The sequence below is a fragment of the Ylistrum balloti genome, unplaced genomic scaffold (genome assembly GCF_031769215.1).
Source record: "Ylistrum balloti isolate Yb309-2 unplaced genomic scaffold, AGI_CSIRO_Ybal_v1 Utg369728, whole genome shotgun sequence".
Classification (NCBI taxonomy): Eukaryota; Metazoa; Mollusca; class Bivalvia; order Pectinida; family Pectinidae; genus Ylistrum; species Ylistrum balloti.
The window spans coordinates 183,479-209,620 of NW_026781944.1; the positions used below are offsets into that span (position 1 = coordinate 183,479).

Here is a 26,142-nt window from a genome sequence, read left to right on the forward strand (position 1 = left end):
AGACATAGGCGTACTAAGGATGAACATTATACCTATGCATATAAATGAGGAACTGTAGAAAGAGGCTTTTAAAGGATGAACTGTAAACATAGGCGTACTAAGGATGAACATTATACCTAGGCATATAAATGAGGAACTGTAGAAAGAGGCTTTTAAGGGATGAACTGTAAACATAGGTACTAAGGATGAACAGTAGACATAGGTGTACTAAGGATGAACTGTAGACATAGGCGTACTAAGGATTAACTGTAGAAGCATTATGGCAAAAATTAGTAAAATGTCAGACCCGGCAAGAACAGTTATAAGAAGAAAAGCTTAAGATTGTAATAAGACAATGAATATCATAAAATTGAATACAATAGAGTCAAAGAACTGCATCATATAACTGTTTCAGCCTTTTACATCTCCTCAGTGATGTCAAGGACAAAAATGTTTGAAACTAAGGAGGTGATTCATGACGTAATGTAAAATAATATTAATGTTCGTATTACATTTGGAAGGATAGACAAGTTGTAGTTGGGTAGATGTATACTGATAACTACAAGTTATATGTATGTAGATGTATAGTGATAACTACAAGCTGTATGTAGGTAAATATGTAGTGATAACTACAAGCTGTAGATAGGTAGATGTATAGTGATAATTACAAGCTGTAGATAGGTAGATGTATAGTGATAACTACAAGCTTAAGGTAGATGTGTAGTGATAACTAGAAGCTGTATGTAGGTAGATGTGTAGTGATAACTACAAGCTGTATATAGGTAGATGTATAGTGATAACTACAAGCTGTAGGTAGGTAAATGTGTAGTGATAACTACAAGCTGTATGTAGGTAGATGTATAGTGATAACTACAAGCTGTATGCAGATGTATAGTGATACTACAAGCTGTAGATAGGTAGATGTATAGTGATAACTACAAGCTTAAGGTAGATGTATAGTGATAACTACAAGCTGTACGTAAGTAGATGTATAGTGATAACTACAAGCTTAAGGTAGATGTATAGTGATAACTTCAAGTTGTATGTATGTAGATGTATAGTGACAACTACAACCTGTAGGTAGGTAGATGTATAGTGATAACTACAAGCTGTAGATAGGTAGATGTATAGTGATAACTACAACCTGTAGGTAGGTAGATGTATAGTGATAACTATAAGTTGTAAATAGGTAGATGTATAGTGATAACTACAAGCTGTTGGTAGATGTATAGTGATAACTACAAGCAGTAGATAGGTAGATGTATAGTGATAACTACAACCTGTAGGTAGGTAGATGTATAGTGATAACTATAAGTTGTAGATAGGTAGATGTATAGTGATAACTACAAGCTGTAGGTAGGTCGATGTATAGTGATAACTACAAGCTGTTGGTAGATGTATAGTGATAACTACAAGCTGTATGTATATAGATGTATAGTGATAACAACAAGTTGTATGTATATAGATGTAAAGTGATAACTACAAGCTGTAAGTAGATGTATAGTGATAACTACAAGCTGTATGTATATAGATGTATCGTGATAACTACAAGTTGTATGTATATAGATGTATAGTGATAACAACAGGTTGTAGGTAGATGTATAGTGATAACTACAAGCTGTAAGTAGATGTATCGTGATAACTACAAGTTGTATGTATATAGATGTATAGTGATAACAACAGGTTGTATGTAGATAAATGTATAGTGATAACAACAAGTTGTAGGTAGATAAATGTATAGTGATAACAACAAGTTGTAGGTAGATAAATGTATAGTGATAACAACAAGTTGTAGGTATATAAATGTATAGTGACAACTACAACCTGTAGGTAGGTAGATGTTTAGTGATAACTACAGTGATAACTACAAGCTGTAGATAGGTAGATGTATAGTGATAACTACAAGCTGTAGATAGGTAGATGTATAGTGATAACTACAAGCTGTAGATAGGTAGATGTATAGTGATAACTACAAGCTGTAGGTAGGTAGATGTATAGTGATAACTACAAGCTGTAGATAGGTTGATGTACAGTGATAACTACAAGCAGTAGATAGGTAGATGCATAGTGATAACTACAAGCTGTAGGTAGGTCGATGTATAGTGATAACTACAAGCTGCTGTAGATAGGTAGATGTTTAGTTATATCTACAAGCTGTTGGTAGATGTATAGTGATAACTACAAGCTGTAGGTAGGTAGATGTATAGTGATAACTACAAGTTGTAGGTAGGTAGATGCAGAGTGATACCTACAAGCTGTAGGTAGGTCGATGTATAGTGATATCTACAAGCTGTAGGTAGATGTATAGTTATAACTACAAGCTGTAGGTAGGTAGATGTATAGTTATAACTACAAGCTGTAGGTATGTAGATGTATAATGATAGCTATGTTACATGATGTGAGTATCCACCTTTGTTTTTTATGAGCACAATCAATCAATTATTTTATTCCTCTTAATAAGAGATACAAAAAATTTACAAAGTTATATATTTAATTATATGTTACAACTATGGTGTATGGGATAACTTCGTAAGTATCACCAACAGTCCTTTTTTGTAATATAACACTAAATTATCAAATGTACACACATTTATGATGTGTGCGTAAGATTTTTATTGTCGAAGTATAGTTTGGCGGCATTGGATATATATTTAGCACTGTCCAGATAAAATCCTTTAGTGTCTATTAAAGGTGCGTAAGTCTTGGAATCTTTACCTAAACGTCGCCCGAAAAATTCTTCATGGGGTAAAGTGTTCAAGTGATCAGCAAACTCCTTGCCGTAATTTTCTATGATCGATATCATATAATCAATCCTGAGAAATTGTGTGACGTCACAGGTCGTCACTATGTGTAGTATCAAGTCAATGTATAATGATCCACATCACTGACACTGACCTTCAATCCATCTTGGAATAGTCGTCAAGACTTTGTTGGTGTATCGTATCGCTGAACTATCACGCTGAGTTTTTACTGGAATTGTCCACATGACCCATGGTTCATAACGTCCATGTATTTCCTTGAATCGAAGGAAATCAATGTCTTTCTGCATTCGACTTTCGATTCGTTCATTTTCTGAATGAAGTGTTTTAACGATTCCAAATTACAGAGGTCATTTTTCATCTCAATGCCTCCGCTAGGAATCCACCTCGTTTTCAATCGAGCTAAAGAGAAGTTCTCTCTAGCCGAGTGGTACATTGCGGATAGTATTTTACCAGGGTTACACAAATATGTAACTAAATCACTGTTTAATTCATATTTTAGTAGAGGTTTGTGTACGTCCGGAATAAATCCCGTCTGTATTTCACCGTTTTTATCACAAAACTGGTATAGTCTACGGATTAAAATGTCTTTAGATAATATACATGATGGTAGGCTAATGAGTGAACACAAAAAATTCAATTTCCGCTGTTCTATTACAGTTTCCATTTTTATAAGACCCAGTAAAGCTATGTCTGATCGGGTATATATTGGAAGGCACTGGGTTCTCTTAGCTATCTGATGTTGAAATACCCGGTTTTGCTGTATATCCTTTTTGGTAGGATTGCACCAAAACTCTAATCCATACAATACGCTTGGAAGAACCACCTTCTTGTACAAACTTTTAGTGGTTAACGGATTCGTGCTCTGGCAATCTGATCCAAATTTAGTGATAAGATTAAAAGAATTCCTGCCCTTTGCACGTGCGTTCTGTATCGCTCCGGAGCACTTCAAATCTTCTGATAAAAGGATACCAGCGTGTTTACACGATTTTGATGTATTTAAGTTATTGTCCATAAGTGTCCATGTTGTTTTAACGTTTTCGTTTCGTCTTTTCCCAAATACAACTATGGTGCTCTTTTCTGTATTGTACCAGAAGTGCATAGACTTTGCATATTCGGCACAGATGTCTAGCATTTTTTGAAGAGACGACGGGGAAATGGTAAGCAGGACTAAGTCATCTGCAAGCGCGGGGTTTCAATATTTGATATCCATTAGCATTGCTCCCTCATTTGAGTCTTCCAAATCGGTCAACAAATCATTTATGTAAGATATAAAAATGTGGACGCGATCCCACCTTGCCTGATACCAGAACGAACTGGCGGCACCTTTCGTGATCTAGTGCCATGGGACATTATAGCGCTTGATATATTGCTGTAGGCATTCACGAAGAATTTCAACATATTCCCTCTAATACCGAATTCATATATTTTCCTCATTAACGCAGAGTACCAGACGGTATCAAATGCCTTCTGTGTGTCCAGGAAGGCTGCATAAACTTTGCTGTGATTTTCAAGATTCCAATATACGCATTCCCGTATGTTAAAAGACACAGTTTCACATCCAATTTTTCAATATAGAATTGACAAATCATATTGCTGTTGCTCTCTCGAAAAATGCTGTAAATTATCATAAATTGTAATTAAAATAAATTCCCAATATATTGATAAGAAATTTGAGATATCCAAGATGATACCCAACAGACTGAAGTTGAAATGTTATATCCGTATACTAATCTCTATTTATGTTTTATTGTTTTAGGTCTGATCTGCCATTACAGTTATGCGCAAAGTAAGTACAAAAATTACTTTACATACATGTCAAGCGTTATGAGTATGAATTTACATATAGTGATCCCTTCTCGGGATGTTGTGTGTGCTGGTCCAGCTGGAATCTCACACAATACGTTTTTCTTTATAAAATTAGCAATAATTGGAATTTTTGTGTTTCTGTCTTACCAGTGGAGATATCCTTCCTTTTAAGATTTCGCTTCGTTTTTGTAAACTTTGATATAGTAGGTGATAGGCTGTGGAGTTGTTAACTGACAATAAGAAAAGTTGAAGTGAAAATGAACGACGTTACTTTAATAGGCAAGTCTTGACCTTGGCACTATCTCCATAATGGCGATCATGTGGTCACTTTGTTCTTCAGTAACTAATGTGACGCTAGTGGGTCCGAACCCTAGTCAGGGACTGGTTCAGCTCATGAAAGACGGATCCTGGGGAACCATTTGTGATGACCAGTTTGACCACGATGATGCTAAAGTCGTTTGCAGAATGGCCTATCCCAAAGGGTAAGTCGGATGGTGTGGTTAAAGTTACATACTGTAGATTGGTTAATTTTCGTGGGATTTTCATTTTCGTTGATTTTATGGATATCCTGAATCCAAAGATAAGTAAACTGTTCAGAATTTTGATTTTTTAATATTGAAGGATTCTCGTGATTTATGTTAACCCATGCAATCAAATATCCACAAAATAGTCACGAAAACATGGGATTTTACAGTAAAACGTGTCATTGTTGACATGGTGAGAGTAAGTACAATATACCCGGGGTCTTGTGTTATTAATAAAATTAATGTTTTCTTGATATATTTGAAAACTAATATTCTCATTTTCAAAGAAAATGCGAAAAAATGAGATAAATGATTACTGAAGATTAACACATTTATTAGGTTTCCGAACTACATGCACTGATGTAAAATTGCTACCAAATTCTTTTACAAAATAGACGAGTAAATATTTATCAGATGTAGAAACTTCCTGGTTATCAAATTTATGGTTTTATCACCATCCCAGGATGTCACTTAAGCAGGACATTAAAGCGTTTAGTAATTAAAGGTAATTCAGAGGGATTTTATGTCAATTTTAATAAGTGAATAGGTAGATATTCATATTTTACTTCTCAGGAAGTTCGATTCAAGTCGGATGTGATTAGTTCACGGTGACTCAATTTCGCGTTTCTCCAACTTGGTAGTAACTACAAAAGCATGTATCTTGTATTAACATTGCTGTAAAACATTTGCTGATTACTTAGAAAACTCGAAAAAAGCGAAGCTAAATCCCTGCGAATATTACCAACTTTATATAACGCCGCTAGTCATTCAATATCAGGATATATTTGACGTTTGTTGGGTCCGTTTTCGTGAAAAAAGGGTGAACAAGGAATGTCGATCCGAGAGTAATGTTCTCGTCGATGTCCTTAAATATAAGGTCCATTTATATACTGTAAAAGAAAGACTTATCATATTATATACATACACATTATTTCTGGCTTGATTCGTTAATTATATAGAAGTTACAGTGTGCACTATTGGACCTGTATCATTTGTTACAGAGACGTAGCCGTGGCTGCTGTGGAGGGAGTTTTCGGAAACGGGACAGGCAAAATATTTTATGACGAGCTACAATGTACTGGTTTGGAGACCACACTCGAAAACTGTCGGGCGGATTCATTTCACGACTGCTTCCATTCAGAAGATGCCGGAGTGATTTGTGATTCCAGTAAGTTCGAATGTCCGGTTTCTATTTTAATACATATCTAACATGTTTTAATCGATTGCTGTTAAGTATATTTTTTCAAAGACAAAATTTTACAGTCCATCCATGAAACAGAAAACTGACACAGACGAAAGAAAAAGTGAAATACATATTTGAAAATTAAATCACTTTTGCAAATGATAACGCTTTGATCACACCCACATACTTATTAAATAAACATTCCAATATACAAATATCTTCCGGATCAAGGATTAGTTTTCACTTACAGATGATAAATCCTGTTTGCTTGGATGTACAGTGTATAATCACAGGAGATTAAGTGAATGACACACTGTTTCTGTTGTAGCAGGTGCCGTATTTACATTGTTTGAAGAATCATTTTTTTTATTTATAAAATGTTGGTGTTGGGACGTGCTTCTGACGGGTTTTTTGTTACGGGTTTGTTATATGGAAAATCAAGATATGTTTTCTGTCTTGTGTTATTACGTGGAAATTGTTGGTTATACAGATATTGTTTAGTTACTAATGTGTTTTGTTGTAATGTCTGGATTGGTTATCAACATTTGAAGATTTTAGAGAAGTGTTGATGTCCTTTGACTAGGTAATCTTACAACTTGGTGAACAAAATCTTTACATGATTTCCTTAAACCCTCAAAGATATATGCATATACAAAATGTTGACGGTTTTAAAAGGAACCCGACTTTTACTGTTGTTTCAGTAATTTGGCTTCGTCCAAAAATCCTCCACCACTGGAGGCTTAATGGTACATCACGAGACCACAGGTTTGGCTATTTTGCTCGAGCTACTCTTTGTTTTCACACCATATTAAGCACATGACTCTGTCCAATCGGTACATTGTCAGAGTTGGGCCAGCTCTCAGTAACGGACTGTCGCACAGCAACTCGAGGGTCCCTCCAGGTCGGTCGAAGTACGTCATCAGTCCGATGTCCTCGCTACAGTGACCCATTATCACGGATTTTGGTCGACATTTAAACATCCAAAAGCAGGCATCCTACTGGATCATATGGCCTCGCATTTACTATATTTAAGTGTTTTTGTTTCTTCTAGAGGACGTCAAGATGAGGCTGGTGAATGGTGCCGCTGATGGTATGTCAGGCCGTCTCGAGGTCGAGTTAAACGGCCAATGGGGTACGGTGTGTGACGATGACTTCACATCTAAAACCGCAAAAGTGGCATGCAAGGAGCTCGGATTGCCATCGTAAGTGCTGATTTTTTTCTTGTATGGTAAAGATAAAATGGTAGCGATCATAAAGTTATTCACTCAAGCACGGATGGCGCAAACTTTGAGAACTCGATATATTACGAAAATGTTGTGGTCTCGCCCGAAGAAAATCTTACAAAAAGAAGACGATATAGCGTCTGTTTTGGTTATACATACTCAATCTCGAGGATTCTCTTTATAAAATAAAGATTATAAAATGAGGGAGTTCAAACAATATTCGCTGTATTTACTCATGAATATCGGAATTAAGTGTTTTTCTTTCTCGTAAGCACGTCTTACTGATAACGGCTGATCAAAAGTAAATACAAGAACTGAAGAATGTTATGGAGCGTATTTTTGAAGGAAAAGCGGATCTACAATATAGGTATATTGATGTTGAAAGTCCTGTTTAAATTTAAGTATACATCTTTTATATTTTTGACTTATGTAGTTCCCGTGAAAGGTGTCCGACAAATAAACAATTCAGAATTTCCAGCGATACAGAGAAAGCTATGATAATCACCGATTTGTTTGTTTGTTTTTTTGTTAGATATGAAAATCGACTCTTGTGGCACCGTTCGCTTGATTAAATATTTTAGGTGCATCGTTGTCTTGTTTTTTTTTCAATTCAATGTAATGAACAAAGGACAGCATCGTTTTGTGTTTTACAGATTGAACGCGTATCCTTCAAATTTTGGTTCAGGGAGAGGTCCAATATGGTACGATGACGTCATATGTCAGGGTCCGGAGACTACCCTTCTGGCGTGTAATATGACCGAGATAGGTAACAACGACTGTGACCATACCGAGGATGTTGGTGTCGTATGTACAGGTAGGTATATTCTCGAGCGACCACTTGTTGGAACTACCTCACGTGTGGGTGAACTGTTTACGTGTTACACTGTATTATTGTAAACGTGATTGTATGTCACTGTCTAGATGTATGTGACATTATTGAGTGCACATGTGGCTATTGTTCTATATATTTTTAGTAACTGTAGTTGGACATATTGATAACATACATACTTCGTGATTCTACGTGTTGTATATGTAAGATACGACTGCCGCTTTCGTTTGCAGGTTTTATTCAATCTAGCGATAAGTTACTGGCGAAAAATAATAGAGAATAATATATACCCGCGTGGCTTAGTGAGGGTAAAGAGCTTGACTCTTATCTAGATGTACAAATTGTACCCAAACATATACCCGCGTGTGGCTCAGTCAGTCATGAGTTTTACCTCTATCTGGATGTACAGATTGTATCCAAACATATCCCCGCGTGTGGCTCAGTGAGAGTCATGAGTTTTACCTCTATCTGGGTGTACAGATTGTATCCAAACATATCCCCGCGTGTAGCTCAGTCAGTCATGAGTTTTATCTCTATCTGGATGTACAGATTGTATCCAAACATATCCCCGCGTGTGGCTCAGTGAGAGGCATGAGTTTTATCTCTATCTGGGTGTACAAATTGTACCCAAACATATTCCCGTGTGACTCATTGAGAGTCATGAGTTTTATCTCTATCTGGATGTACAAATTGTACCCAAACATATACCCGCTTGACTCCGTGAGAGTCATGAGTTTTATCTCTATCTGGATGTACAAATTGTACCCAAACATATTCCCGCGTGACTCAGTGAGAGTAATGAGTTTTACCTCTATCTGGATGTACAAATTGTACCCAAACATATTCCCGCGTGACTCAGCGATTTTGTCTATTTTGAAATAATCACTTGCCTTGTTTACTTTGAAGTGCTGCTTCTTCGACATAAACAGACTAAATGACACCAACCTTCGGGTACACAGCCTTAAATAGTGAGGGGATAATATGGCTGTAAAAAGACACCCCTTCTTAACTTGTTCGATACAAGGCTCACAGCTTATCAATCAACTCTCGTAACTGTAGTTCACTTAATCATGACCTATTTAGAGTTAAGGGTCTTGATTACCCTACCTGTGTCTGCGGAAAATATGAAATATGAAATTGTCTATAATGTTTTCTTCGAATGTCCGAAATAAAGACTCGATAGATTAGAGTTGTTTCAAGGTTTGATTATAGACCCTTGAAATTAACCCAGGTTATCTATCATTAAATATCCCTGAATTGACAAAACAAAGCAACCTTGGTGTGTTTTCGAAATGCTCACATTTTTTTTGAAAAACAAGGGAAGGTTTGATTAATAAAAAAACATATTAATTGTACGTTGGTAAAATGGTTTGATATATACACTAAACAAAAAAAGAAAGGTAACACTACTTTATTCTGTGATTAATTAATTAGCCCCCTTCATAAATCCTTACCAATCATGTACGATTAAAGTAATTGATCAATTATGATAAAACTGCAGTCTTGGTTCATTATAAAACTTTGCGTTCAGTAGATTTTATTCGACTGTAAAGGACGTTGGGGTCAATTTCAAAGGTAACACCATTAGTAACGGGTATGGCCACCCTTTGCGAAGTAAACAGCATTGCAGCGTCGTCGCATGGAACTCGTAAACTGGCGGATAATTCAAGGAGAGATATTGTTCCATTCAGCTATCAAGGCTTGGGCCAGCTCCTGCAAGTTTGACGTATGATTTTGACGTTCTCTCACGCGTCGCCCAAGAACGTCCCAGACATGCTCAATCGGTGACAAATCCGGTGATTAAGATGGCCTATCTAACACCTGTACGTTATTCTGCTGCAAGAAAGTTCTGCTGACGCGACTGGTGTGCGCTAGTGAGTTATCCTGTTGAAAAATGGCGCCAACGCCATGGCGTCTTAAGAATGGCAGAACCACTGGTCTTAAAATTTCGTCCCGATATCGAATGCCAGTTAAATTGCCATTTAACACAACAAGCCTAGTACGAGTCCCTCCGACAAATACCACCCAAAACCAGTACACTTCCGCCGCCAAAAGCGGTCCCGTTCTGCGACATAGCAGTTCGCAAAACGCTCCCCTCGTCGCCTCCACACCCTGCGCCTTCCGTTACCGTGTTGCAGACAAAACCTGGACTCATCTGAAAACAGAACATTGTTCCATTGTCGTAAAGCCCAACGACGGTGAACACGGGTCCAGTTACACCGATTATTACGGTGACGTCGCAAGAAATTGGGTCCACTGTATGGACGCCGCGCTTTCAATTGGTAGGCCCTCAACCTGTTCCGGACTGTTTGGGGAGACACACGACGCCCAAACAATGTCCTTGTAGTCTCTACTGCGGTTACGAATCGATTGCGCAAGTATATCAATCGTATACGACGGTCATCCCTGGCGGTCGTTTTACGGGGTCGGCCGCTTCGAGGACGATCGGATGTTGACCCAGTTTGGTTTAAACGACTTACCAACTGGCAAATTGTCTTAACACTGCAACCAAAATGCCTTGCAACTCGACGGCGAGACTCCCCAGTCTGGATCATGCCTACAGCCCTTTCTCTCTGTACTTGTGACAACCGGGGCATAATGATAAAGTTGATAGATAGCAAGATTCGGTGATTTCTAAGTCCTAAGGATCAGTTGTCAGTTTGAATGTTTATGAAATTCAAATGACGATACAAGTTAGTCGCAGAAAACCTCGTGCAGCTCTTTCGCTAATATAGACTTTCACGCTTGAATGATTTTGGTAACCCCCTTGGATTTTGTAATGTAAAACATTACCATTTTCGTCATATTGTTTTCACTCATTTACAGGTATTCGCCAAGGAAACATGTTAACCTTTCTTTTTTTGTTGAGTATGTATATATATATATATATATCTCAGACACACAATTGTCTCCTAGTTTTTTATTTGCATTAAGTTCGCTGATCATCTTACCCAGCTAAGCCAATATGTATGTATAGTTGAAATATGTATGACAGGAGAGGGCGTTAATAATGCTGTAGTAAGGTATACCCAATACTATTTGTCCTGGCAATTAAATATGATTAAACTAAAATTCATTCAACAGAACAGTGTCCAAAGTTTGACCAAATACCGTAAAAGAAAGAAGTTGCTAAGTGTTTAATTGAATCAGTTGATGATTTTCTATAAATAGCAAGGACACTATCTTGGCCTTGACCTTTGGCCCCTGAAACACAACGATGCCAAATGTATACTTATAACTGACATTTGTATATAGTTTGATGACAGAAATCTGTAAAAATGAAGTTGACAGGCGCTTATATTGAATCGGGACACAATGCAAAGAACATGGGCAACGTTGTAAACATATATAGGATAATTTAAAGAATATTGTCGGCCCTCTGGTTGATATCGGGACTCTGGGACTGATAATGGATGTAATATCAAAGGGATCATATACTAATCTCTAAATATCAACCGACGGCGAGGTCAATAATTGATAATTTATTATCGTGTATTGTTATTTTGTTACCATATAAATATTTTGAATTGTATTTCACCTTGTTTTCCGTATAATTTTAATTGTACTTCACACTGCCTGGGTGTGTTTGTTTAATAAGCATGGTTGAGTGACGTCTTACTCTTTTCGTGTTCAATCCTGTCAAACACACCCTAATGCATTTCTCTTTACGATGGTGTAGGATACGATTATGATAACTTAAAGATGATATTCTTCTGATATTTGTGACATCCCTTGTGTGTAGCATGTCACTGTTGTGAAGCCTCTGTCGACGTCATCAGGTGATATTCTTCTGATATTTGTGACATCCCTTGTGTGCAGCATGTCACTGTTGTGAAGCATCTGTCGACGTCATCAGGTGATATTCTTCTGATATTTGTGACATCCCTTGTGTGCAGCATGTCACTGTTGTGAAGCATCTGTCGACGTCATCAGGTGATATTCTTCTGATATTTGTGACATCCCTTGTGTGTAGCATGTCACTGTTGTGAAGCCTCTGTCGACGTCATCAGGTGATATTCTTCTGATATTTGTGACATCCCTTGTGTGTAGCATGTCACTGTTGTGAAGCCTCTGTCGACGTCATCAGGTGATATTCTTCTGATATTTGTGACATCCCTTGTGTGTAGCATGTCACTGTTGTGAAGCCTCTGTCGACGTCATTAGGTAGTATCCAGCTTCTTCATATGTATCGATTCTTTACAACAACATCCTGGTTTTGAATGTAATATTGTAGCTGGTGTGTCAGCAGTGTTGGCCAATCCATCATTCGTCTATGTTGACTTCAACATCGGTGCCATAGCCAACACGATGCTTTTTCTGCAGTTGCCGCCAAACGTCTGAGGGCTGCCCCTCGATCTCTTCCTTTGATCCCTAGTGTCTGCAGCACCCTCCACAAGGATTAGGACCCTCTGCAGCCCAGCCATAAATCCATCCCCTAAAATAAAATTAAAGGTTCATAAGTTATATACATTATAAGTAAGATTGTTTCAGGATTTTTCTTCTGAGCAGTAGGTACCCTTTATACTTATATGTATGCATTGAGTTTAGAGGTAGGAATGCTTGCCAACTCCAGAGGGAACAGGCAACGCATATCTATGATAAAACATTACATAGTCATAGTATGAGGAATTTTATGAGGTACATTTTTTGTATTTAAAGACACAGCACCAACTTTCAACGTGCGACTGGTTAATGGTCAGAATGCAGAAGAAGGCCGTGTGGAGATTGAACTCAATGGCAGATGGGGGACCGTTTGTGATGACCTTTGGGATGAGGTCGACGCAGAAGTAGTGTGCAATATGCTAGGTTTTACCAAGTACGTTAAAAATTCTTGCTTTTTGTTGAATGAAATGTTTGCAATAAGTATTCTACGTATCTTATAATATTTATATATACCGGTCTCCTAAAATATTTTACACTGATCAATTATCCAATTGTCAATTGTGACGTTACACCGTTTGGGTACGCAAATATCGATGACGTCATTATTGAGTGCGACATTAAGGAGTAAAATAATTTACCTTCCAATGTAATAAAGATTCCTTGAGATGGAATAAAACAAACTACATGTATGTGATTTTGATTTAATGAGAACAGCTATTATGTCTTGAATTTCCAAAGACCAGATGAAACTTACTTTCTATAATATTGCGGTTTAAGGTTTTTGCGGAGAATGATACTCGACTTCTTCAATTACATATTTGACTTCCGGAATGGCAAAAATCGTGACTTGATTGAAAGTCCTTATATAATAGATCTTGCTAATTAATCCGACTGTTAATTTTTACCTAGATCACAGTTCATTGTTACGTATACTTCAAATTAATATACTTGCTTAGTGTACATAATCTGGAAGAAATTCTGAGGAAAGTATTATAAATATGTGTATTTCGGTATTTATATTTTGTTCTATATTTTCTAATATATACATAATTATATGAAATGACTTGAACATATTCTTGTTCCTGAAGTGGGACAGCTAAAGGCGTTGGGAACGCCTATTTTGGGCAAGGTAGTGGCTCCATCGTTATGGATGACGTGGAATGTATAGGAACAGAAAAGAACCTCGCCCAGTGTGTGTTCGGGGGATTTGGTGTTCATGACTGTGATCACTCTGAGGATGCTGGCGTCATCTGTAATGGAGGTAGGAGGACCTTTCAAGGGAAGCAAATGAAACAATATATGCTTTTACTTGTTTATTGAGATCTTAAAATGCAAAATAATTACATTGTATATCGTTTCATAATCCATTTAACTTTCTTATTTTTTTATACTCTTGCGAGTTCGACGCCATTCACATTTGTCTCGATAACCAAAGACCTATCAAATCAAAGTTAGGTTATGTTCTCAAAATATTTATAATGTTATAGAATGAAAACAAACGTTCCAATTGTCGTTATATCTCCAAACACGATTTATTTTTGCCAACAACAATCGACACCACGGATATCATGAAACGCGGTAGATTTGGGAGGCAAATATGTTAGTATTATGTATTTCCTCTGCATGAGAAGGAAGATCTAGATGGTGTTGTTGATCAGAAAAATTAATAGGAGTATAACAGTGTGAACGAATGAAAAGTCAACACGTGGAAAGTAAAGTGCAAGGATAATAAGACCATGAGTTCTGGAACAGAAAAAAATTCTGCTGAATAGACAACATATGCCATTCTCACATTGGTCAATGCAAGTAATTTCAGGTTCTTCAAAAGAGAGCCGTGTTTTCTTTGTTATCAAATGTGTATAAATACTTATCTATCTCTGTCTCAAAGATACCTGTAGTTGTTGATACCGTTTTGTGTGATGTGTGTAAATGGGACTGAAAATGTAAAAGTGCTGAAATGAACATACGATTGTATTTATAGATACATCAAATGAAGTAAAGATCCGTCTAGTGAACGGCGCCAACAACGAAGAGGGGCGCGTTGAAGTGTTTCACAACAATAGATGGGGTACTGTTTGTGACGACGAGTTCGACGATCGAGAGGCCAAAGTTATCTGTCGCATGCTGGGATTCAAGTTAGTATACTGAGAATTGTAATTGGATACCTTCATAGCGTATGACGATCTTCTCGGTAAATGTTTGACGAAACGCAGCGGGACTAGGAAAAAAAGGAAACTTTATAGTATCAAAAGAGACATTCGGAACAATAGCATGATGTTTCAAGCAGTCTCTTCTATCCTCACATTTTGTTTAACAAGATAAAGGACTTAATATTTCTGACGAGCCGGCTATTTGTTTCCGAGGTTGACACTAATTTTGAAACAAGTAGACTGTCCTGACCCAAGGTTAATAAAACTCTTGATATACTATAGGTTGCCTGTTACCTTGTAGCTAATTGACCATATGTTTCCGAGGTTGACTGTAACCTTGTAGCTGATGGACCGCCTGTTTCCGAGGTTGACTGTTACCTTGTAGCTAATTGACCATATGTTTCCGAGGTTGACTGTTACTTTGTAGTTGATGGACCGTCTGTTTCCGAGGTTGACTGTAACCTTGTAGCTGATGGACCATCTGTTTCCGAGGTTGACTGTCACCTTGTAGCTGATGGACCATCGGATTCCGAGGTTGACTGTCACCTTGTAGCTGATGGACCATCGGATTCCGAGGTTGACTGTCACCTTGTAACTGATAGACCATCTGTTTCCGATGTTGGCTGTTACTTTGTAGCTGATGGACCATCTGCTTCCGAGGTAGACTGTTTCCTTGTAACTAATAGACCATCTGTTTCCGAGGTTGACTGTTACTTTGTAACTGATGGACCATCTGTTTCCGGGGTTGACTGTCACCTTGTAACTAATGGACCGTCTGTTTCCGAGGTTGACTGTAACGTTGTAACTGATGGACCATCTGTTCCCGAGGTTGACTGTTACCTTGTAACTGATGGACCGTCTGTTTCCGATGTTGACTGTTACTGTGTAACTGATGGACCGTCTGTTTACGAGGTTGACTGACACCTTGTAACTGATGGACCATCTATTTCCGAGGTTGACTGTTACCTTGTAACTGATAGACCATCTGTTTCCGATGTTGACTGTAACCTTGTAGATGATGGACCGTCTGTATCCGAGGTTGACTGTTATCTTGTAGCTGATGGACCATCTGTTTCCGATGTTGACTGTAACCTTGTAGCTGATGGACCGTCTGTTTCCGAGGTTGACTGTAACCTTGTAGCTGATGGACCGTCTGTATCCGAGGTTGACTGTCACCTTGTAGCTGATGGACCGTCTGTATCCGAGGTTGACTGTCACCTTGTAATTGATGGACCATCTGTTTTCGAGGTTGACTGTTACTTTGTAACTGATGGACTGTCTGTTTTCGAGGTTGACTGTTACCTTGTAGCTAATTGACCATATGTTTCCGAGGTTGACTGTTACTTTGTAGGTGATGGACCATCTGTTTCCGATGTTGACTGTAACCTTGTAGCTGATGGACCATCTGTTTCCGATGTTGACTGTAACGTTGTAACTGATGGACCATCTGTTTCCGATGTTGACTGTTACCTTGTAGCTGATGGACCATCTGTTTCCGAGGTTGACTGTAACGTTGTAACTGATGGACCGTCTGTTTACGAGGTTGACTGTTATCTTGCAGCTGATGGACCATTTGTTCCCGATGTTGACTGTAACCTTGTAGCTGATGGACCGTCTGTTTCCGAGGTTGACTGTTATCTTGCAGCTGATGGACCATTTGTTCCCGATGTTGACTGTAACCTTGTAGATGATGGACCGTCTGTTTCCGAGGTTGAATGTAACGTTGTAACTGATGGACCATCTATTTCCGAGGTTGACTGTTACCTTGTAACTGATATACCATCTGTTTCCGATGTTGACTGTAACCTTGTAGCTGATGGACCGTCTGTTTCCGAGGTTGACTGTAACCTTGTAGATGATGGACCGTCTGTATCCGAGGTTGACTGTTATCTTGTAGCTGATGGACCATCTGTTTCCGATGTTGACTGTAACCTTGTAGCTGATGGACCGTCTGTTTCCGAGGTTGACTGTAACCTTGTAGCTGATGGACCGTCTGTATCCGAGGTTGACTGTCACCTTGTAGCTGATGGACCGTCTGTATCCGAGGTTGACTGTCACCTTGTAACTGATGGACCATCTGTTTTCGAGGTTGACTGTTACTTTGTAACTGATGGACTGTCTGTTTTCGAGGTTGACTGTTATCTTGTAGCTGATGGACCATCTGTTTCCGATGTTGACTGTAACCTTGTAGCTGATGGACCATCTGTTTCCGATGTTGACTGTTACCTTGTAGCTGGTGGACCATCTGTTTCCGAGGTTGACTGTAACGTTGTAACTGATGGACCATCTGTTTCCGAGGTTGACTGTTATCTTGTAGCTGATGGACCGTCTGTTTCCGAGGTTGACTGTTATCTTGTATCTAATTATTACAGCCCGGAGTATGGCTGTAACCATGAAACTTGTGGACTTTTAATCCCATGATTAGCTGTCACCCTATTGCTGGTAGAATCTCTTTAGTGGCAGTTACCTCGTAGACATTAAGTCTTTGGCAGTATTTTTACAATAGCTTGGAGTGAATTCTAGGCTGATTTGTGACATGTTGTACAATGTTTAGTTAGTAAATTATTCAACAGCATACGACGGTGTACAAAACCATGTGAAACCTCACATGGCGTAAGATTTTTTTAAAAATAACCTTTTATTAAGGTAATATAAAAACAACAAACCAAATTACGACATCGCTATAGAATTCCAACTCATACTCGATTAAATGAGGGCAAGAAATGAACGAAAAAAATATTTACAATATATAAAAATGAAAAATGTACAAATATAATGATGTTTTTGGTACGTGTAAGTACTGCCTTCCCTTTGACGACATCCAATGCATACACCTGTGTCAATCCAAAACCAACAAAGAAATTTCAGACATTATAACCGTAATTCTTGAAAAGTAATATTCGTTTTGTGAATATGAAATTGTGAAATTTACGTTAAAATTTCTTTTTGTGTTTACTTACTTTCAAAAACTCGACTTCATATTGTCCCGATCTGCGTAGTTACAATGAGGTAGCAATGGCCGCGAAAACAATAGCTTGAGTTATGGACCATTTCTGTAAAAGATAATGGTTTGGATGACTTTATTGTAAGGGTGCTGTTGGTGAATAGGGTTTGTTTTCTTAATCATTGACCATTATATAGAGGTACATTCAATCCTATCTAAATACGTGTGGAACTTGCACATTGTGTATTTAATTGCATTTTTTACAGTGGAACAGCCCTTGCCCTAGGGGATGCATTTTTCGGTGAGGGAAGTGGAACTATTCAGATGGATGAGCTTGCCTGCAGTGGACGAGAGAACAATATTGGACTCTGTCGATTTGACGGCTTCGGAAACAACGATTGTGATCACAGTGAGGATGCCGGTGTCGTTTGTAACGCCGGTAAGTTGCCATCTCTGTGTTTGATGACGTCAGTATTATCTGAAACACCGTTAACGTGTCATCACTCTGTTTAATGACGTCATAGTTATCTGTAACACCGTTAACGTGTCATCACTCTGTTTGTTGACGTCATGGTTATCTGTAAGACCTTCAACGTGTCATCGCTCCGTCCGATGACGTCATTGTTATATCACATGTTGCACGTTTTAGTCTGTTTTGATGACCGATAGTATGACCAGTGATGAAATCGCAGTTCACAATTGTGTTTGTAATACATTTTGTTTTTATTTGGATTTCACACTCTTTTCTTTGAATATGAAAACTTTTTCCATGTATATCTGACAGTTTTGCATTTCACTAAAGGTTATAGCATTACATCCCAGCAAAACACGTGGGTATATTCAACTTCGAAATATTTTTTTTTTCATTTTGGTAGAATTTGGTCACAAAATCGTGATTGTAGTATTTGGTATTTCTTTACCAAAACACTCACTGAGTTGAAAGAAAAATATCTAAATCGAGTGACAAACATATCATATGCAACAACGGCTCGTTGTGAATCCTCTATTTATCAATATTGGCATCATGCCAACTTTGTTAAAAGAAACAACAGTCGATTCTTCGTCAATATCAGTGTCGGCGGGCGATTAAACGCGTGTTTTTACTTTCTTAATATGATAATTTCGTTTCTTTAGAATTACAAAAAATACGCCGTCAAGTATTTATGGATTTGTGTAAAGGATTTAATGAGTATTTAATAAAGCAATAGAACAAAAGTGAGACGCAAGTACAAAATAATTTCTTAACCATTACTGTTTTTACATGCAGAGTGATCATATTGACCACTCAAATACAAACCTTATTTATCACACCAGGTAACCAGAATCTGACTGTCAGACTAGTGAATGGAAAATCGGCGACCGAAGGCCGTCTGGAAGTTTTCTATCACAATCAGTGGGGAACGGTATGCGACGATTATTTCGGGGCAGAGGAAGCGAAAACTGTATGCAGAATGTTAGGCTACCCTACGTAAGTACTAAACCCACTTAAACTCACCACATTGTCTATATTCTGAGATTGTCACTTTCCTTACTCAAACGTTGCCATTGTCATAACTATATCATTGCCAATGTCCTCATCATATCCAAGTCATTGTCTCCATTAGAACCTTGCCCTGCCCTCGTCACGTACGTTTAATTGTCCCAATTCTAACCTTGTGTCACCTCCCCATTCTGACCTTTCTCCTTTCCACATCCAATCCTTGTCACCGTCCCCATTCTGACCTTTCTCCTTTCCACATCCAATCCTTGTCACCGTCCCCATTCTGACCTTTCTCCTTTCCACATCCAATCCTTTTCAGCGTCCCCATTCTGACCTTTCTCCTTTTCACATCCAATACTTGTCACCGTCCCCATTCGGACCTTTCTCCTTTCCACATCCAATCCTTGTCACCTCCCCATTCGGACCTTTCTCCTTTCCACATCCAATCCTTGTCACCGTCCCCATTCTGGCCTTTCTACTTTCAACATCCAATCCTTGTCACCGTCCCCATTCGGACCTTTCTACTTTCCACATCCAATCTTTGTCACCGTCCCTATTCGGACCATTCTCCTTTCCACACCCAATCCTTGTAACCGTCCCCATTCTGACCTTTCTCCTTTCCACATCCCATCCTTGTCACCGTCCCCATTCTGACCTTTCTACTTTCCACATTCAATTCTAGTCAACGTCCCCATTCTTAGCTTTCCACATCCCATCCTTGTCACCGTCCCCATTCTGACCTTTCTCCTTTCCACATCCCATCCTTGTCACCGTCCGCATTCTGGCCTTTCTTCTTTCCACATCCAATCCTTGTCACCGTCCCCATTCTGGCCTTTCTCCTTTCTACATCCCATCCTTGTCACCATCCCCATTCTGACCTTTTTCCTTTCCACATCCCAACCTTGTCACCGTCATCATTCTGACCTTTCTCCTTTCCACATCCCATCCTTGTCACCGTCCCCATTCTGGCCTTTCTCCTTTCCACATCCAATCCTTGTCACCGTCCCCATTCTGACCTTTCTACTTTCCACATCCCATCCTTATCACCGTCCCCATTCTGACCTTTCTCCTTTCCACATCCCATCCCTGTCACCGTCCCCATTCTGACCTTTCTCCTTTCCACATCCCATCCTTGTCACCGTCCCCATTCTGATCTTTCTCCTTTCCACATCCCATCCTTATCACCGTCCCCATTCTGACCTTTCTCCTTTCCACATCCCATCCTTGTCACCGTCCCCATTCAGACCTTTCTCCTTTCCACATCCCATCCTTATCACCGTCCCCATTCTGACCTTTCTCCTTTCCACATCCCTACCTTATCACCGTCCCCATTCGGACCTTTCTACTTTCTACATCCCATCTTTGTCACTGTCTCCATTCTGACCTTTCTCCTTTCCACATCCCATCCTTGTCACCGTCCGTATTCTGACCTTTCTACTTTCCACATCCCATCCTTGTCACCGTCCCCATTCGGACCTTTCTCCTTTCCACATCCCATCCCTGTCACCGTCCCCATTCTGACCTTTCTCCTTTCCACATCCCATCCTTATCACCGTCCCCATTCTGATATTTCTCCTTTCCACATCCCATCCTTATCACCGTCCCCATTCGGACCTTTCTCCTTTCCACATCCCATCCTTGTCACCGTCCCCATTCTAACCTTTCTCCTTTCCACATCCAATCCTTGTCACCGTCCCCATTCGGACCTTTCTCCTTTCCGCATCCCATCCTTGTCACCGTCCCCATTCGAACCTTTCTACTTTCCACATCCAATCCTTTTCAGCGTACCCATTCTGGTCTGTTCCCATTCTAACTTTGTCCTCATTCCATTTTTCTCCCCATACCTTATCCTGTCTTTGTCATATTCCTCATTCTAGCCGTGCCGTCGTTAATATTGTGATCATTTTCCGTGAAGCATTTCTCCCAGTCTCATCTAGTCTCTGCCTTCATTCTTGCCCCAGTCGGGACAGGTATAAATGCCTTGTAGATAACGATATATAAACAGGAAGGTACTTTTTCCTGAGGTTTGATTTCCTGTTAAAGAGGTGAAGCCGAGTCTGTGAATGGAGGATTCTTCGGAGAAGGAATCGGTAGAATATGGCTTGACAACGTGCACTGCACTGGATTGGAAAACACTCTCGACGCATGTCGCCATAACCCGTATGGCACCAATAACTGCGATCATACTGAAGATGTAGGAGTACGATGTGGAGGTAATGGAACAATACATATGAAATGATGTCACAACATTCGTTGACTGACGTCACAATTAGACGCTGATTTATTAAGCATGTGGGAAATGACAGTCCTGATTCAATTTGATGGTTCACAATAAGTATATTTTTACATTATAATTTTTGTCATAGAAATAAGGTGTTATGTGCAACAGCACAAATGATCCTCAATGAATTCCGCCACGTTGTGATTGCAGAGTTTACCCTCCTTGATAAAGACTATTAATACCAAGGTAGTATAGAGTTATGTGTTGTATGAATCAGCGTATGGACTGTCTTGGAAATGTCGGCTGTTCTATTGTGTTGAATCCATTAAAAAATACAGGAGTCACCATGAACCCGTTAATACAACAAGCATGGACCAACAGACATGTATTAAAATACAATTAGAATGAGTCACTTAAATGCATTTACACAATAAGCATGCGTCACCAGGAATGCATAAAAACCATTTAGAATGAGTCACAGGCATGCATTAAATACGAATTATAATGAGTCACTTGAAGACATTAAAAACCAATCAGAATTAGTCACATGCATGCATTAGAAATAAATTAGAATGAATCAAATGAATTCATTAAAATAATAAGCATGCGTCAACATTAACCTACTAAAACAATTAACATAAATCACCATGAATCCATTAAACAACAAATTTACATATTTTATTGGTATACCGGTTACATAACTATGCTTTTCTCGGAACTATTTTTCTATGATGTGTAAAAAACGATTTTGCTTGAAACATTTTGCTTTTTTCGTTTATATTTTTCTTACCTATCATTGACCCCTATCTTTGGACGCAATTCTTTTTGATGCTTGATACTAACAATAAAATGTCTAGGAACGAATGAAAGCCCGCTACGATTGGTTGGTGGAGTAGGACCATTCGAGGGACGTCTGGAAGTGTTTCACAACAATCGATGGGGCTCTGTGTGCAGCGATGGATTCGGTGTGACTGACGCCAAGGTTGTGTGCAACGCATTAGGATTTCCAAGGTAAAACCAAAATGGTATATGACACAAAAAGGGTAAACCCCCAAACTACGTGAATGCATGTTAAGAGTAATGAGTGTAATAATATCAATAGTGTTTTATATAAACTGTAGGATGCCATAGAATAAAAACACATAAATATGTATTAACTGCTGGTGTGATAGAATACAAGGGAGATAAACTATCGCCTGGTGTGATAGAATACAAGGGAGATAAACTATCGCCGGGTGTGATAGAATACAAGGGAGATAAACTATCGCCAAGTGTGATAGAATACAAGGGAGATAAACTTTCGCCGGGTGTGATAGAATACAAGGGAGATAAACTATCGCCAAGTGTGATAGAATACAAGGGAGATAAACTATCGCCGGGTGTGATAGAATACAAGGGAGATAAACTATCGCCGGGTGTGATAGAATACAAGGGAGATAAACTATCGCCTGGTGTGATAGAATACAAGGTAGATAAACTATCGCCGGGTGTGATAGAATACAAGGGAGATAAACTATCGCCGGGTGTGATAGAATACAAGGGAGAAAAACTATTGCCGGGTGTGATAGAATACAAGGGAGATAATCTATCGCCTGGTGTGATAGAATACAAGGGAGATAAACTATCGCCGGGTGTGATAGAATACAAGGGAGATAAACTATCGCCGGGTGTGATAGAATACAAGGGAGATAAACTATCGCCGGGTGTGATAGAATACAAGGGAGATAAACTATCGCCTGGTGTGATAGAATACAAGGGAGATAAACTATTGCCGGGTGTGATAGAATACAAGGGAGATAATCTATCGCCTGGTGTGATAGAATACAAGGGAGATAAACTATCGCCTGGTGTGATAGAATACAAGGGAGATAAACTATCGCCTGGTGTGATAGAATACAAGGGAGATAAACTATCGCCTGGTGTGATAGAATACAAGGGAGATAAACTATCGCCAAGTGTGATAGAATACAAGGGAGATAAACTATCGCCAAGTGTGATAGAATACAAGGGAGATAAACTATCGCCTGGTGTGATAGAATACAAGGGAGATAAACTATCGCCGGGTGTGATAGAATACAAGGGAGATAAACTATCGCCGGGTGTGATAGAATACAAGGGAGATAAACTATCGCCTGGCTTGATAGAAAACAAGGGAGATAAACTATCGCCAAGTGTGATAGAATACAAGGGAGATAAACGATCGCCGGGTGTGATAGAATACAAGGGAGATAAACTATCGCCTAGTGTGATAGAATACAAGGGAGATAAACTATCGCCAAGTGTGATAGAATACAAGGGAGATAAACTATCGCCAAGTGTGATAGAATACAAGGGAGATAAACTATCGCCGAGTGTGATAGAATAAAAGGGAGATAAACTATCGCCTAGTGTGATAGAATACAAGGGTGATAAACTATCGCCGGGTGTGATAGAATACAAGGGAGATAAACTATCGCCGGGTGTGATAGAATACAAGGTAGATAAACTATCGACTGCCGTGATAGAATACAAGGGAGATAAACTATCGCCGGGTGTGATAGAATACAAGGGAGATAAACTATCGCCTGGTGTGATAGAATACAAGGGAGATAAACTATCGCCTGGTGTGATAGAATACAAGGGAGATAAACTATCGCCGGGTGTGATAGAATACAAGGGAGATAAACTATCGCCAAGTGTGATAGAATACAAGGGAGATAAACGATCGCCTAGTGTGATAGAATACAAGGGAGATAAACTATCGCCGGGTGTGATAGAATACAAGGGAGATAAACTATCGCCGGGTGTGATAGAATACAAGGGAGATAAACTATCGCCGGGTGTGATAGAATACAAGGGAGATAAACTATCGCCTGGTGTGATAGAATACAAGGGCGATAAACTATTGCCTGGTGTGATAGAATACAAGGGAGATAAACTATCGCCGGGTGTGATAGAATACAAGGGAGATAAACTATCGCCAAGTGTGATAGAATACAAGGGAGATAAACTATCGCCGGGTGTGATAGAATACAAGGGAGATAAACTATCGCCTGGCTTGATAGAAAACAAGGGAGATAAACTATCGCCGAGTGTGATAGAATACAAGGGAGATAAACTATCGCCTGGTGTGATAGAATACAAGGGAGATAAACTATCGCCTGACTTGATAGAAAACAAGGGAGATAAACTATCGCCGAGTGTGATAGAAAACATGGAAGATACACTATCGCCGGGTGTGATAGAATACAAGGGAGATAAACTATCGCCTGGTGTGATAGAATACAAAGGAGATAAACTATCGACTGGCGTGATAGAATACAAGGGAGATAAACTATCGCCGGGTGTGATAGAATACAAGGGAGATAAGCTATCGCCTGGTGTGATAGAATACAAAGGAGATAAACTATCGACTGGCGTGATAGAATACAAGGGAGATACACTATCGCCGGGTGTGATAGAATACAAGGGAGATAAACCATAACAAACAAAGAATATCCAGGTGATAAACGACAATATACGTAAGTTTATTTATATTAATATTTTCCAGTGACTCGCCAGTGGTCCAAGGATCACCCGCCTTTGGTCCCGGAACTGGAGATATCTGGCTAAGTAATGTGAATTGTAACGGAAGTGAACCATCACTGGACCTCTGCATTCACGGACAATGGGGATCTAACTCGTGCACACACGAGAAAGATGTAGCCATCGTGTGTAGAAGTAAGCATAAACACTGTCGTGATCGTGCAATGGAGAGAACTTTTCAAGATGGCGGACCAACGTGACACCGGAACGTAAGCTCTGCTTTCAAACGGTAACATCCATAATTTATATACTCACTTTGATCATGACACATATTGTATCTGATTCGCAAATAGAGCTAATATTGTTGTACGTATCTATCTGGATGATGATAGACTTAAAATGTAGTGCAATCTGCAGTTAAAACTCGTCAACATGCCGATCTGTTGGATCCAAGCGGGTGTGCGGTAGCTAAAAAAACTGAATAAATCCAGTCAGACTTTTAATTTCAAGCTGAAGATTTGATAAGCCTCTGATCGAACGACAATCTTCTGTGAAGGAATGGGAAGCGTGATTTAAGAAAAAAAAAACGAAGGAAGTTTCGACTATGCGAAGGCTCGGTCTCGGTGCATTTTGTGATCATGTTACTAAGGACTGAGCCATCGCATGGTCAAAATTTCCTGTGTTTTATTCTCCAGTTAAGCTTCCGATTCCGTCACAAAAGATTGTCATTCGATAAGAGGCTTATCTAATCTTCAATTTAACATTAAAACTCTGACTCCGACTATTTTTTTTTAGCTAGGGCCAAAAGTTAAGCCCACACCCGCTTGGATCCGACAGATCGGCATGTTGGCGAGGTTTACACGCAGATTGCACTACATTTTAAGTCTATCGTCATCCAGATAGATACGTACAACAATATTAGCTCTATTTGCGAATCAGATACAATATGTGTCATGATCATCATAGTGAGTATATAAATTATGGATACTACCGTTTGAAAGCAGAGCTTACGTTCCGGTGTTACGTTGGTCCGCCATCTTGAAAAGTCCCATCCATTGCACGATTACGACAGCGATAAACAAGTAAATATCAGTGTACGCTATTACACTTCAGAATATCCAACAACTCACGGTGGAATGTTTGGTTATTCATGA

General features: G+C 39.1%; 1 protein-coding gene across 1 annotated transcript in view; it reads left to right on the forward strand.

Annotated features, from left to right (window-relative positions):
* Nucleotides 1-4,451: 4,451 nt before the first annotated feature.
* Nucleotides 4,452-26,142, forward strand: part of LOC132565619 (deleted in malignant brain tumors 1 protein-like) — a 39,159-nt gene continuing 17,468 nt past the window's right edge. The window contains exons 1-13 of the mRNA XM_060230263.1: nt 4,452-4,527; nt 4,888-5,029; nt 6,073-6,239; nt 7,306-7,456; nt 8,131-8,291; nt 12,966-13,122; nt 13,778-13,950; nt 14,671-14,824; nt 18,050-18,222; nt 19,098-19,251; nt 21,307-21,476; nt 22,342-22,495; nt 25,014-25,183. Coding sequence (XP_060086246.1) covers nt 4,452-4,527; nt 4,888-5,029; nt 6,073-6,239; nt 7,306-7,456; nt 8,131-8,291; nt 12,966-13,122; nt 13,778-13,950; nt 14,671-14,824; nt 18,050-18,222; nt 19,098-19,251; nt 21,307-21,476; nt 22,342-22,495; nt 25,014-25,183 — 2,002 coding nt within the window. The remainder of the gene's footprint in view (nt 4,528-4,887; nt 5,030-6,072; nt 6,240-7,305; nt 7,457-8,130; nt 8,292-12,965; nt 13,123-13,777; nt 13,951-14,670; nt 14,825-18,049; nt 18,223-19,097; nt 19,252-21,306; nt 21,477-22,341; nt 22,496-25,013; nt 25,184-26,142) is intronic.